At 37.9% G+C, this 16,143-nt stretch overlaps 1 protein-coding gene across 1 annotated transcript; it reads right to left on the reverse strand.

Annotated features, from left to right (window-relative positions):
- Positions 1-7,378: 7,378 nt before the first annotated feature.
- Positions 7,379-9,521, reverse strand: LOC133830192 (cytochrome P450 71A9-like). Its single transcript, XM_062260116.1, has 2 exons — positions 8,443-9,521; positions 7,379-8,348 (listed from the first exon to the last, which is right to left on the reverse strand). Exons 1-2 carry the CDS (start codon positions 9,412-9,414, stop codon positions 7,737-7,739), a joined length of 1,584 nt encoding a protein of 527 aa, XP_062116100.1. The 5' UTR covers positions 9,415-9,521; the 3' UTR covers positions 7,379-7,736.
- Between the last annotated feature and the right edge of the window lie 6,622 nt (positions 9,522-16,143).

Below are 16,143 nucleotides of genomic sequence, written 5' to 3' on the forward strand. Positions count from 1 at the left end.
ATTTTGATGAGGGCCTTAATCTTTTTGGGAGTAGCTTCGATACCTCGCGAGTTTAATATGAATCCCAAAAATTTCCCTGATCCAACTCTGAAAGAACACTTAAGGGGATTCAGCTTCATCTTATATTTGTTCGAGACGTTGAAGCACTCTTGTAGGTCCCCAATGTGTTCTTCTGCCTTCTTCGACTTAACTAGCATGTCATCAACATATACCTCCATATTAACACCAACCAGCTCTTTGAACATGTGATTGACTAGTCGCTGGTAAGTCGCACCAGCGTTTTTCAAACCGAAGGGCATTACTTTGTAACAATAAAGCCCTGTATCAGTTTAAAAGCTAGTGTGATCCTCATCAGGTGGGTGCATACTGATCTGATTGTATCCAGAGTATGCATCCATGAATGATAGGATCTCATGCCCTGAAGTGGCATCGACCAGTTGGTGGATCCTTGAGAGCGGGAAACAATCCTTCGGGCAGGCTTTATTGAGGTCTGTGAAATCTACGCACGTCCTCCACTTGCCATTCGGCTTGGGAACCAGCACGCGATTGGAGACCCAAGATGGATAAAACGCTACCCTTGTGAATCCGTTATCCTTCAGCTTCTCGACTTCTTCTTTTAACGCTTTTGATCTATATTTGTCGAGCAGCCTCCTTTTCTGTTGTACTGGTGGAAATTTTTTATCTATCTTCTTCAAAATCCCCAAAGCGAGGATCTAAATCTCTATCCTGACTTTGGGCAACACCCTATTTGGTGACCTGCCACCTGATTGGGCTTGTACTTCATCGGCCAATAACAACCCTTTCTCAGCTCTTTCTCTCGATCCACCCCTTTTCGCCTTGGTAATCAAGGAGTTATATCACTCCTTCGCTTCTCGTTGGTTTCCCAACATGCATCCTACCTCTGCATCGGTCAGAAACTTCATGGCTAGGTGCCAGACTGAGGTCACGGCTCGCAGGTCCACTAGAACAGGCCTTCCAATCACAGCATTATATGGAGAAGGAAAATAAACTACTATAAAAGTAGTGAGTAATGTCCTGTTCGCAGGTGCATTTCCTGCTGTGACTGGAAGCCTGATCGACCTCGTTGGCGCGAGCCCTTCTCCAGAAAAACCATAAATGGTTTGGTTGCATGGCTCCAAATCCTTCACTGACAACTTCATCCTCTCTGGCGAAGATTTGTCCAGAATGTTTACTGAGCTTCCTGTATCCACTAACACTTGCTTAACCATCATATTTACGATCTAGACGTCCACAAGTGCAAGATCTGAATGGGGAAACAGGACATGCTGGGCGTCGAGCACAGAGACAGTTATCAGTTCTTCCTCTGTTCGAGTTTTTTGGGAGTTCTCTCCTCTATGTTCAGCATTTCAATGTTCTGCTCGTGACGTAAGGTTCGGGCATATCGCTCCCTTGCCTTCCCACTATCTCCTGCTAGGTGTGGGCCGTCACAGATGGTCAGCAATGTACCCACCACTAGAGCTGGCTGTAAAGGGGGCGAGCATTGGCATTGGCTGTAAAGGCGGCGAGCATTGGAGTTCTCTCCTCTCGTTTCCCCCTTGAGCCTCTCGCTAAGAACCCCCAGGGGCTCATACATATCTTCTCATGTGTCCTTGCCTGATAAGGTTCTCAATATCATCTTTAAGCTGGTTGCATTTGTTGGTGTCATGGCCATAGTCGTTGTGAAAACGACAAAACTTGGTTGTATCTCTCTTGGAGATATCTTTCCTAATTGGGGCTGGTCGCTTGAAAGGAATAGTGGCGGTAGTAGTATGGTACACTTCTACTTTGCTATTGACCAGGGTTATATAATTGGTGAACCTTGGCTCGTATTCGTTGCTTTTAGGGTGCTTGTTCTCAGACGTTGACAACTCTTGGTTTGCCCTTTTTCATCCGTTTATCCTGTTATTTTTGTCGTTGCCATTGGGTTTCCCAGACCCACTAGTGGCTTTGGTGGGATCCTCCTTCGGACCCTGGCCACCTGTGGGCGCCCTTCCTTCCTTGGCAATTGCCTCTTCGAGCTTGATGTACTGGTCCGCTCGATCCAGAAATTCTTGGGTGCTCTTCACCCCATTCTTCCTTAAACTATTCTAGAGGGATGAATGGCGCTGTAATCCAGCAGTAAGTGCCATCATCTTCCCCTCATCACCAATTGTCTTAGCCCTAGCAGTGGCTCGCATAAAATGCCTAACATACACCTTCAAGGTTTCGCCCTCCTTCTGGCGTATCTCGAGCAGTTGGTTGGCTTCAGTCGGATGTACTCGACCAGCATAAAATTGCTCGTAAAACTCTTTCACGAACATTTCCAAAGACACTATGTTGGCAGGAGGGAATTTAAAAAACCACTCCGAAGCAGTACCGGATAAGGTGGCTGGGAAGATTCTGCATCGAGCGTCATCTGAAACTTTTTGGATGTCCATTTGTATCTCAAACTTATTCACATGACATACTGGGTATTCTAATCCAGTGAAGTTGGGCAAGACCGGCATCTTAAATTTTCTTGGAGTCTCGACAATCGCTATTCTTTGTACAAACGGAGTGCCTTTTCTCTGATCATATTAATGTGGGATGTCCGGCTCCCCACTAGCTGTTGGACGACTTGATTTAGCGCATCAAGCTGGGCCTATACAACAACTGGTACTATTGGGGTGACTGTTGCGGGAGGGGCATACTCGTCGTGCCTTTTTCGCCTGTCATTGAGTATGTCCCTCAATTCCTAATCCCTATGCCTTTCCTCGCTAGCGCCCAGTCAATCAAAGACGTTAGGTTGCCTAGACTGCCCCTAGCATTCTGGCTCATTGGTCGGTTCTCTCTTGGTGGGGGGTTGTACTCTCCACCCCTGTCTCTTTACCTTCGACCAACATTTCCTCTGCCAGAGTCCACTTTGTTATAGCCATGGCCATCCCTAAAGTGTGACCGACTATGGTGCAACCTGGTGATCGCACTATTTCCTCCTCCCCTTGCTGGTATGTCCCGACCATCAGGCGGAGGCCTGCGCTTTTCGGTAGGTCCCCAGGCATTATTATGTCATGGGGGGGCCCTGACCATAGAGCTTGACTTAACCTACCTTCTGCTAGTAGAAGGATGTTGTCTCTATTAGGAAAACTTATACAAGATCTTTATTTATTTTCATGTATATCTAATATTAAACAAATTAATACGAGATAGCCTAAAACTTGTTTCTAAAATTGAATTCAAAGAGAAACAAAGATTAGAATACTTACAGTATACGCAGCAGAATTAAAGAGTCCTTCCTTTAGTCTCTCTAACTCTTGTATCCTCTCTGTCGCTGAGTATTATCAAGAAACTGAACCGATCTTTTATTTTCTTCACAGCCTTCCAATGTATCCTTAGAATCACCTAGACTAGTGTGGGCAATTCTCAAGACATGAGATAGATACAGAGAGAAGAAGATATAATAGCAAAGAGGCTTAGAAAAGGACTTGTGTTTAGAGAGAATCTAAAACTATTAGAAAACCAATGATTAAACTTATCAGACTTCTCATAAATCTTAACTTCTGACTTCTCTCTAAGCACTCATTTTATAGACTCAATTAGGCCATTTAATTTTATTAAAAAATCAATAAAATAATAGTAATTTTAAAGCCTTAGGTTGAAATTATCATGGGCTTTAGGCCCGTGAAATTTCTCATTTGATTATAAGCCCATTGGACGTAAAATCAAGGCCTGTATTATTTTCTATTGATTTAATTAATTAAATAATTATTTAAATCCTTTATCAAATTAATTATTTATAATTTGAACATTGATTTAAACTTATTTATTAATTTAGATACCAATTTATCTTAATTAATAAATTTGCCATAATTTTTTTTTCTTCTCAAAATTACATAACTCTGTGAAAATATTCAAAATTGACCTGGTCAACTTTGATAATTCTAATTGATAGTTAAATCAATTAATTGAGATTATCTAGATGATTTTATCCAAGGTACAATGGGGACCATGGGCCTATGAAATCAACCTCCAATAAGTTATCATAAATCTAACAAATAAATTTACTAACTTATTAATTCATCGTGACTCCACTATAGACTCGAAATTGCACTCTTGAATTCATAGAACACTCTATAACAAATATAGATACGCTATTAAGTATCCATTGTTACAACCATAATTGTCACTCAATCCTCTATAAACAGTCTACAATGAGATAGGACTAAAATACCGTTTTACCTCTCATTGTATTTTATCCTTAAAACACTTAGTTCCTTGTAAATGATATTTTAGTAAACTAATTTAATTATTGAAATGAGATCTCTATCATTTAACACCTTGAACCAGACTAAAAGGAAACCATCATTTCACTTCTTCATCAGAAGCTATAGATGTTCATATCTATGATTAACACTCCCACTCAATTATACTACCGAGTTCCCAAGATGTATGTATGGGCTAGTCCATAGGGTAAGCTGGTAACGAACAAGTCAAAGAACTCAAAAAATACAATCAGTTAGAATACTAACCACTCAGAATTGAGATTGAATTGACCCATGGTCAACTATATGATATGACTAGAATAGATAATAACGGTATGTTTACTTATCTTATCAACTGTCAATATCGGTCCAGTCCGATGTAACAAATACATCCAATCTTATCTACTTTGCTAATGTTCTGGAAAGAACATAACGCTGTAATGTGTAAGTAGATCATATCGTAGATTGAAAAGTCAGTGTAAATCCTGCACTGACTAATCTTAGGACTAACTTATTTTGAACATATAATCATATATATATTCTACTGTGATTACGTCACTATAAATATGATTAGCTATATGCTCAGGATTTAATAGAAGTTTATATTAAACAAATAATCATGAAAATAAAACATGCGAGCAAAGTGATTGACCAAGTCAAAAAATGATTTCTATTCTTTTATTGATAAGCAAATGAGATTACAAAGAATTTGAGTTTTAATTAGGGCATAAAACCCCAACAGTCCCCTGCTCGATGGGTTTGGCTCCTCAGCAGTCTGACGTCTAGGGCTTCGAGGAGGCTGCCTAGCCCTATACTGCCTTTGCCGCTGGGGATTGCCTTGACCAGCTCGAGAAGGTGGTTGTTGCTCAGGATCCTGAAATGGAATATCCTGTTGAGCAGCAGGGGGTTGTTCCGGCCTTTGAGGACTTGCCATTTGAGTTGGAATGTGGTGATGTTATGGATGATTTGAATGCATACCATGTTGTGGCGGTACACTGGGTGGCTGATTCGGTTGAGAAACAGGTGCAGGCTGTCCTCGTGCCAACTGAATGGCTGCCTCCAGGGCAGGAGTGGCGTCCCTCTGTCGGCGGTCCAAGTCGGCATGTCGCTCATTCAACTCTTGACGTTGCCTGCCGATCTCTCTCTGTTGCAACGCCATCGTTTCAGCCACATTTTCCTGATAAGCCCTCAGATTGGCTAATTCCTCTTGCAACATAATCAGTGTCGTCTTCAGGGTCCCTGAATTCATTTCTTCCTCTTCGAAATCTATTTGTGGCTCATCCTCAGCTACATTTTGCGGAGGAGGCTGGGTTGCTGCAATACCAGAGGTTTGTTCAGTCTTTCTAGCCGTTTTCGCCATTTGATATTTTTGGAGGTCATGAGTTCGTCTCTCAATGAAAGCACCAAAATGTTGACCCTCGAATTGGTCAACGACACAGAGTCAAGTAAAATGATAGAAAATGAGATGAAGTCAAGACGAAAAGATAAACGACACAAATGATTTATAATGGTTCAGCCTCAATAAAAATGGTAATGACCTACGTCCACTTAGTGTTCTTATTGATCTAAAATTCTGAGAACTGTGATCAATGAAGTCGGTTTCGTGAGTTTCACAAGCTTTAGGATGAATACAATTCTGGTGAATAAAAACAATTTATTTCTCTCTTAGAATTCTAAAGCTCCACTGAAAAAAGAAGCTCCCTCTCTTGAGCCTTTTGATTCTTATTTATAGGATCAAGGAATTTTACATGGGCCAATGGGCCTTAATTACATTTAATACAGACGTATCTAAATAATAATGGAAATTACAACTTATGCGTAATTGTAAGATTACATATCTGAAGGAAATAAATGAATATATGAGACCAAGCTAGTCGTCCATAATTATGATGTCTGATAAGCCAATTCTCTTCTGGTCGATGATCGAACAGGTTATATTTACTTAAACTTCCACGTGCATCCCACGTGTAGGCCAGTCCTGTCACGTCGTGAGGTAGTCCGTTTTTGGGTAAATAATAACATATTAATTTTTACAATCTCTAAAACATTATATTATATTCTTATTAATTTTATAAGTATAAAAAATGATTTATTGGTATTTACTAATTTTAATACTTAATATATCATGTTATATTTCATTTTAAATTTTATTAGGGTAAGGTTACTCTTGGGTACCCTACATCCGTTAGGGTATTACCCGTACCCTATGTACCATCAAAAAATTATAGGGTAATAGAGTAGGGTATGAGTAGAACTTTTTTTTTATAGGGAAGGGTCGTGGAATAGGCATACCCTACCCATACCTACCCGTTGTCATCCATATTTTACTTACGGATATATATATATATATTATAAGAAAATATTTAAAAAATAGTGTTTATAATTTTTCGGTTGTATATGTAATTCCCCATGTGATATTTTGTGGAGTTTCCCAACCCATATACCTATTACCTTTAGTCATGTCTCAAGCTTTTTTTTTTTTTTTAATTACTTAACAATGTAACATATCTTAGTCAACGAGATTTCTGTTTTAAAATAAAATTAGTTGTTAAGAAAGTTTCGAAATTCAAATAGGTGTCTCATAAATTTGAATGGGAAATATGGATGAATTATAATGTAACACTCTAAGAGCACTTACAATGGATGAGAGAAACTATCTAAAATTTTAAAATATAGAGAAAAATAGTAAAAATGAGATTTCAATGCATGCCCAGCCCTGGGAACAAACGAGACAGGCCTATGCCTAGGACCCCACATAATGAGACTCAATTATTTTGAAAAATACTATTTTTTACTTGTACAAAAGCCCCAAAAGTTTTTAAAAAATATCATTTTATATATATAAATTTTTTTTAAAATAACAAATTTTGTATAGAGCTTCGTACCAGTCAGTCTCGACCTGTTTCAATGGGTAAGCTAAATTTAAGTTATTTTACATATTTTTTACCTTAAAGAATATTATTACTCTACAAGTAGAGACAATTATTCATTGAGTTAAAATTATTTTATTATTTTTTCTTTCTTTCGCTTTCTATATTAATTATGTTTTATTTTATTTTATTTTTTTCTCTTTCATATTTCAGTATTTATGTTGTGAATAAACAATAATAATTAAATAATGGAAAAAAATATAAAGAAGAAATTAAAAAAATAGTTCGATGTATAGCATAATATAAATATTTGATGTAAAATAAAAATATTACAGTTTTGGTGATATGTTTGGAAAAATATAGTATGACATGGGAGTGTTCTAACCACTCATCTAGCTTGTTAACTCCAACTATACAAGTATTATTATTTGATTGGGCACGATCCTTTTATAATAAAAACATAATCTAAATTCGACGAGTCAAAAACAACTTCCAGTCCTAGAAAAGTCAATTGAAAATTGCATACAGACACGGCTAGTACTGTTTTCCCTAGCATCTTCCTTTTTTTTTTTTTTGCAAGAATAAGCCAAAATGACAGCCTTGCGAAAATGTTGACATCAAACAATAGTTATCATACCATCATATATACTCAAGGATCAACTACCTTCGCAACTAGGCAAAGAGGAATTTTCTTATTCACAGTTAGACCAAACACTTCTTCCATATCCAAATCCTTTCTTTCAATTCCACTGGGAAGCTCCCAATTAAAATGACACAATAGATTAGCAAGTGCAAGCTCCATCAGTACCACAGCAAAGTTAATCCCAGGACACCCTCTCCTTCCAACACCAAACGGCAACAACTCATAGTGTTTTCCTCTATAGTCAACAGAACTCTCCATGAACCTCTCGGGCCAGAACTTGTTTGGATTCTCCCAATACTTCGAGTCCCTCCCAATCTCTGCTGCATTTACAAACACCCTTGTTCCTGATGGAATGTCATACCCTTTTACTCTGCAAAACTCTGTCGTTTCTCTTGGAATTAGTAATGGTACTGGTGGGTGGAGCCTGAGCCCTTCTTTGATAACTAATTTAATGTAGTTTAGTTGTGAAAGTTGGCTTTCCTCTACGAACCCTTTTCCCTTAGCCAATTCTCTCACCTCTTCTTGTGCTCTTTTCAGGGATTTTGGATTCATAATCAGCTCTGCCATTATCCACACTAGTGATGCTGATGTTGTATCAGTCCCAGCATTGAATAAGGCCTGCATAGAACTTGTCAATGAATACTTTGAAAATAAATGGGTAAAACCATACAATGAGAAGACTACAAAAAAAAAAAAATGTGTATAGACATACAGTTATAACACCCTTGATTTGTTCGTTGTTGATCTCTAAGGCTTGGTTTGGATCATTCTGAAGTTGAAGTAGAACATCAACAACATCTTCATGTTTAGTTTGATCAGGCTTTCGATCTGGATCAAAATGATGCTCTTCAATCACTACATCATAAAAGTTATCCAAGTCTCTAAAACACTTGTTAAGCCTTCGTTCAAGACCACTGAACTTGTTAACCCAAGTCAACCACCGAGGATAAAAGTCAGCGATGCAAAAACCACCAAGTATATTCTGCGTTTCATGAAGTAACTCACTAAATCCACTTTTCCCAGTTTTAGGATGATCATTAGAACCCTTGTACTTCTTTCCAAAAGCGACTCCACAAATAACGTTAATTGCCAAAGTAAGCGTGAGTTCGCTGAGATTAACGATACCAGAATTCAAAGAAGTAGCAGTACTAGTTATAGTATTAATCAAAGTTCTGACCTCTTCTTCCCTCACAGCCTGAAAAGCCCGAACTCTCTTTTGACCAAGAAGTTCTAAGATAACAATCTTTCTCATCTTTCTCCAGTAGTCGCCATAAGGAGCGAATGAGATAGTAGAGCCGTTGTAGCCAAGCTTGTTTGCGGCGTACAAGACCGGTCTTCCGGAGAAGATTATATCATGAGTTTTGAAGATTTCTTTAGCCACTTCAGCTGATGAGACCACCAGAGTTGGTATGCATCCGAGTTGCAAGAACATGAGTGGTCCATATTGGTGAGAAAGTCGTCCTAATGTTTGATGGGGCAACGAGTTTCCCAGCAACTGGTGGAGGTTTCCAATGATGGGTAACCTCATAGGACCAGGAGGAATCTTTAGTCTCCTCTGTTTCAAAAGGCACAAATATATTGAGATAAAGAGTATTAGAAAAAGGAATATTATTTGGAGTAAGGGAGGAAGAGAAGTAGCCAGGGAGAAAATCTTGCCCATGGATATAGAAGGAAAGATAGTCATCACGGGAAACCTCTAATAAGCTTAATATTTTTTTTTTAATACATATGTATATATAAATTCACGGTGTATTGATGAGACACTAGGATTTGTTGGTTGGGTTCAATATATTCAGTCCATTATTCATATGGAGTAGCTAAGCTGCATGCATAACAGAAAAATAATAAAGCACATAAAAATAAAATAACAACAATAATAAAGTTGAAACTTTGACCGACTCACTTTGATATTATAAATATATATATATATATATTTACGGAATTCTCCATTGGATGCTTTACTTTAAGCGCTACTAGTATTCTTGAGCTGTGAACAATTTTCGACGCAGTTTATTTTATGACCGTGTATATTGTAGCTATTTAGAACATCCTACAAATTTTCAGAAAATTCTAAATAGTTTATAGTACCAAAAACTAAGTTCAAACATGTTGTTGCAAGCGTGATTAATTTTTTTTATGAGCATGGAAAACATATTTGAACCCAGTTTTCAATAGTGTAAACCATTCAGAATTTTCTGAAAACTTGCAGTATGCTCTAAATAGCTACAATATATACAATCATATAAAAAAAAATCGCGCTGAAAACTGTTCACAGGTCGAGAAACACTGAGAGTCCCACTGGTAGGGCTTAAAGTGAAGTCCCTATAGAAGAATTATCCTATATAGGGACTTCACTTTATGCCCTACCGGTGGGGCTCTTAGTGTTTCTCAACCCATAAATAGTTTTCGACGCGATTTTTTTTATGACCTTGTATATTGTAGCTATTTAGAGCATACAGAAAATTCGGAATAGTTTACAGTATTGAAAACTAGGTTCAAACATGATGTTTTCCACGTGAATACAAAAAATTAGTCACTCGTGCAACAACATGTTTGAACTTAATTTTCGATACTGTAAACTATTCAGAATTTTATAAAAATTTGCAGGATGCTCTAAATAGCTACAGTATACACGTTCATAAAAAAAATCGCGTCGAAAACTATTCACGGGTCGAGAACACTGAGAGTCACACCGATAGGGGTTAAAGTGAAGCCTCTATATAAGAATTCCCCTGTATTTATATATTTATATAAATAGTAGTTTTGGTTTGTGCGAATGGCATGAAACCTATGTATTGAAAATTTCGTTTTATATTTTTATAAAATTAAATTAAATAAATAATATTTACAGTTTCAATGAAAGATTATTTACTACAGTAGTTCGAATATTTTGCCTATTATCCAACCTCTCCGATTATTTTCTTTTTTAAAAGCTGTTTCTCTCATTTTTATTCTTGATACAAAAAGAGTAATTTAAATACTTTTTGTTAGCAATTGGTTCACATATATAACCTCATCCCTAGGCTTTCTATTTTTGGAAATTAGTTATATTCATTATTAATGTATCATTAAAACAGTTAGCTATAAAAGGACCATTCGGTCATAGGCCTAGGAATCAATTTTTTTTTTTCAGTTTTTCACATTTGCTGTAACTCCTATTCTAGGGAGAGAGTTGTGTGATGATTGTAACTGAGATTGATAAGTGATCAATAAAGTGACTATTCAAGATTGTTTTTTGAATTGTTGTGTTCTTAAAGTTTTAATTCTTTCTTTCATGTTGGTTATTTTTTTATCCTAGTTTCTGTAACTAGTGTTATGTTTGTACTTTGCACTACAAACTGGTGCGGTGAGCGTGGAACAAGATCCATGGTGTCTGCAAAGTATGAGGTAGAGAATCACAGGACATAATGATTCGGTCTTTGGCGATTGAAGATGAGAGCTCTCCTTGTTCATCAGGGTTTTGATGAATCTCTCAAAGGAGAATCCAATCTTGAGAAGAAGATGGATGAGAAGGAAAAGAATATCTTGCTCGACAAGGATCATAGCGCTATAATATTGAGCCTTGGTGATAAAGTACTTTGACAAGTCTCCAAGGAGAAATCTGCAGCTGGAATTCAGTCAAAGCTTGAGGGGTTTTACATGACCAAATCTCTGGTAAATTGTATTTACCTTAAACAAGCTCTATATTTGTTTAAGAAGCAAGAAAGTAAAACTGTAGAAGAATAGTTAGATGTCTTTAAAAATTTAATTCTTGATCATGAAAATATTGACGTGACCATCGAGGGATGAAGATCAAGCCTTGTCGTTTTTATGTTCTCTACCTAAGTCCTTTTCTCATTTCAAAGAAACTCTTCTTTATGGAAGTGATTCACTAACTCTAGTTGAAGTTCAATCTGCCCTGAATTCAAAAGAGTTGAATGAAAGAAATGAACAAAAGCCAGCTTCTAATGGTGAGGGCCTTACAGTTCGTGGGAGACAGTTGAAGAAGGAAGATAAATCAGAGAGAAAACGTTCGAAGTCACAATCAAAGAGTGGTAGCTATGTTCCAAACATTAGATGCTATCATTGTAGGAAGGAAGGCCATACTCAGAAGTTTTTCCCTGACAGACAGAAGGGAAACAATCAAGATCATTTCAAAGAACCTGGGAATGCTGTACTAATTGAAGATGGATACGAGTCAGCTGAGGCTTTGATGGTATATTATGAAAGTTCAGAGACGTAATGGATCATGGACTCCAGGTGTTCATTCCATATGACCCCCGACAAGTCTTGTTTTGAGAAGCTTGATGATCAAGAGGGTGATTCAGTGTTACTTGGAAATAATAAACCTTGCAAGATCACTGGAATTGGATCCGTAAGGTTCAGGTTTCATAATGGAACAGAAAGGTTCATCAAGAATGTCAGACTTGTACCTGGTTTGAGGAGAAATTTGATTTCTTTTAGTGAGTTTGAAAAACAAGGCTATGCGTTCAAAGGAGAAAATGGACTCTTGAAAGTGTTAAAAGGCTTTATGGTGGTTATGAAAGGAATTCAGAAGAATGGTTTGTACTTATTGATTGGGGATGTAATAATGGGATCAGCTGCAACACTCTCTGCTAGAGGGTTATCAATAACTGAGTTGTGGCATAGGAGACTAGGACATGTGAGTGAAAAAGGGTCTGATTGAATTGGGAAAACAGAACCTGCTTTGTAGTGAGAAGGTGGAGAAGTTCGAGTTTTGTGAACACTGTGTCTATTGCAAAGCATCCAAGGTGAAATTCAGTACTGGACAACAAAGGACCAAGGAAACCCTTGACTACATCCATGCCGATCTATGGGGGGCTTCTAGAGCTCCATCCCATTCTAGGGCCAGGTATTTCTTATCCGTAGTTGATGACTACTCAAGAAAACTTTGGATTTTTGTACTAAAAACAAAGGATGAAGTATATGTCTGTCTGAAGAATTGGAGAGCTTTGATTGAGAACCAAACAGGAAAGAAATTGAAGAGGTTTAGAACTGACAACGACCTTAAGTTTTGCTCAGACTTTTTTGATGAATATTGTAGAAAAGAAAGCATTGCAAGGCATAAGACAGTACCTAGGACACCTCAACAAAACGACTTAGCTGAGAAGTTCAATAGGAAAATTCTTGAAATGGTGAGATGTATGCTTCCAAGTGCAGGACTTCCAAAGATTTTTTGGGCAGAAGCAGTTATGACTGCTTGTTACCTGATAAACAGGAGTCCATCTACAACTCTCAACATGAAAACACCCGAGGAAATATGGTCAGGTCATGCTCCAAACTATGACAGATTGAAGGTATTTGTGTGTAGCATATGCACATATAAGACAAGACAAGCTGGAACCTAAAGCAATTAAGTCCCTGTTTTTGGGGTACCCTAAAGGTGTGAAAGGGTTCAGATTATGGTGCTTGGAACCAAGTTACAAGAAGTGCATTCTGATTCGAGATGTTGTCTTTAATGAGTCAGAAATGGCTTATAAGACAAAGACAAATGCAAATAAAGGTATGCAGCATGCTAGTTCAGAAAGAAGTAATGTTGAGGTGGAGCTTAATGGAAAAGATGGAAGAGGTCAAAATGAAACTTGGCTCTGAGAAGAGGAAACTGAAGTTCAGATTCAGACTGAAGCAGATGGGGAAGAAGAAGGAAACTATTTTTAGGCTCAAGATAGAACCAGACAACAAATTAAAGCTCTAGAGAGGTATGGATATGTAGACTTAATGAAATTTTCTCTTGTTACAGCTAGTGAAGTTCTGAAAGATTAACCAAATTTTTACAAAGTTGTTGTTGCTTGCAAAGAAAAACATGAATGGCTTAAGGCCATGAATGAAGAGAAGAAGTCCTTGCAGGACAACAATACATGGGACCTGATAAAGAGACCTGCTGGGTCTAAATTTGTTAGCTGTAAATGGATCTTCTTATGGAAAGAAGGCATTCCTGGTGCTGAGAAAGGAATGTTCAAGCTAGACTTGTTGCTTAAGGCTTTACTCAGAGGGAAGGGATTTGTCACATCCCAAATTACCTAATAAGGCTTAGGGTCCTAATTAGTGGGCCAGGATGGCAACTGATGGAAAATTATATGTTTATGTGATATATATATGTATCATTATATGATTATGTGAGTTATATTATAGTATGACTTGATATGCATGTTTAGGTGTATTAAATATGCATGTGGGCCCGTTTCTGATTAAAAGGGCAATTTTCGTAATTTGAGCTGTTATGGGTATATCTGGCATATATGTAATATATGTGTGAGACCACATCATTATGTGGATATATTTAGGTTACTCTACACAAGGCGATTGTAGGGAACAAGATAGCAGGAAAGTCACAACGGGATCAAATACCGGGCTTGGGTTGAGCCTAGGGGTAATTTGGTAATTTAGTACATTACTAGGATTGATCGGTTAATGGGGAATTATTTGATAATTATTTGAGGGTATTGGAAGTGACGTGAATTATAAGGTGTTAATTATGATTAACGGTATGTGTGACAAATGACAAATTTGCCCTTGTGGCATAAGAAGGTAAGGCTAAAAGGCAAGGGGCATATGGGTCATTTTGAGCCAAAATTAGTGACTTAGTCACTTTTTCCCTAAGCTATAGGAAACCCTAAATAGAGCAGCTTTCTCTCTCTCTCTCTCTCCCTCTTTCTCTCTCCATCTCTCTCACTCAGTTTCTGTCTTTCTCTCTATCTTGGTTGGGATTTTTGAGGAAACAATGGAATTTTTGAAGCTAAAGCTAACAGAATTCAAGGCTTGGCTTTGGGATTGGATTAGTTGCAGCTAGGAGGATACAAACCACAACTTAGGTAAACTATAATCCCTATTTAGATTCAATTCTATTTTTTGTTTAGGTGTTCTTGAGCTTTGAGTTCAAGGTATTGGGTTAAAGATTCTGTGGAGGTTTTGAGTGAGAAAAGCTTGGGTTTTGATGGTGTTAATGTGCTTATAGTGTTTGGGGACTTAAATTTAAGATTTTGGGATCCATTTGGGTTGGCTTTTGGGTGAAATTGGCTGAGGAAAACAAGGGAAATTCTGGATTCGTAGGGACCCGTGTTAAGCCATGGTGCAGGGGCTCTGGTTGGAGTAGGCGCACTGTGACCCCCGGGGTCAAGTCGTGGCCCGCATAGGCCTTTTTAGCCAAGTTGGGTTTTTAGAGATGGGAACTTAAACATAAATGCTCGGGATCGATCCTACTACCCGATTTAGTAGAACTCGATGTCCTGGAGGCTAGGACTCGGTTCAGAAGCCTTTATTCGTTCATTATTGATGGGATTCTATATTATGGTTATGACTAGGTTAACGCTAGATGCTCAGAACCATGATTGTGCTTGAGGGTCGTTCATTCGTAATCTGTGCTTGGACCAAAGGTAAGAAAACTGCATACAATACATGATGTACGTGATTAGGGCTTGTCCTGAATATTGAATATAGATTTAATCAGAGCCTGGGCCTCTGAGAATGTGCATGATTATGATTATGCTTGTGATCGTTGATTAAGCATGTTGAATGCTCTGTATCTAGATATTTGGTATATGATATATGCTTGTTGCATTATCTAACTAAAAAGACTTGACTTATAAGTCAAGAATGACAATAGTGCGCTAAGCTCTAGTCGATATGGTTAGGCTAATCAAGAGAGCATCATACGCTTGTCCGACCCATTCGTCTTGGAAAATTCAGTGCTAGGTAAGTTGAGCCAGCTCCAAGGTTTGTTTTACAGAGGATAGGGCAATGGGCCCTAGGGTGACTTATTAGTCCCATATCCTAGTGTGGGCCCCAGACTTGACTTATAAGTCAAGAATGACATTAGCATGTTGAGTGCTGGTCGAAAGCATTAAATTATATGTCAAGGGTAGCAGTAGCGCGCTAAGCACTAGTCGATATGGTTATGCCTAATTAGGAGCGTGACATATGCTTGACCGACCTATTTGACATGCAAAATTAATGCGCCAGGTATGTTGGGCCAGCTCAAAGGCTGGTTATACATAGGATAGAGAAAAGGGCCCCGAGGTGACTCATTAGTCCCATATTCTAGGGCGTTGAGCCCCAGTATGATTCATTAATCATGTATTTTGAGAAATGGTCCCTAGTATGATTCATTAATCATGTATTTTGGGCAAAAAACCCCAATATGATTCATTAATCATGTATTTGGACAAATGGGCCCTAGTATGATTCATTAATCATGTATTTTGGGCAACAGGCCCAGTATGATTCATCAATCATGTATTTTGGGTAACGGACGCCAGTATGATTCATTGATCAATTATCTTGGGCTATTGGCCCATATGACACTATAGTCATTTATATGACTAGTATGCATGCATGAGCAAGGTTATCACTTCTAGGCATGCTTATTATGATTTGGTAATGTGTTATTAACTGCTTATGAGCATGTTTAAGTTTT

Source organism: Humulus lupulus, chromosome 4 (assembly GCF_963169125.1).
Source record: "Humulus lupulus chromosome 4, drHumLupu1.1, whole genome shotgun sequence".
Taxonomy (NCBI): Eukaryota; Viridiplantae; Streptophyta; class Magnoliopsida; order Rosales; family Cannabaceae; genus Humulus; species Humulus lupulus.

Excerpts from the sequence above, each read along its gene's own strand:
- LOC133830192 (XM_062260116.1), bottom strand. The coding sequence starts at position 9,414 with ATGACTATCTTTCCTTCTATATCCATGGGCAAGATTTTCTCCCTGGCT. Across the intron at positions 8,349-8,442 it reads AAATCAAGGGTGTTATAACT|GCCTTATTCAATGCTGGGAC; the intron begins GTATGTCTATAC and ends AGTTCTATGCAG.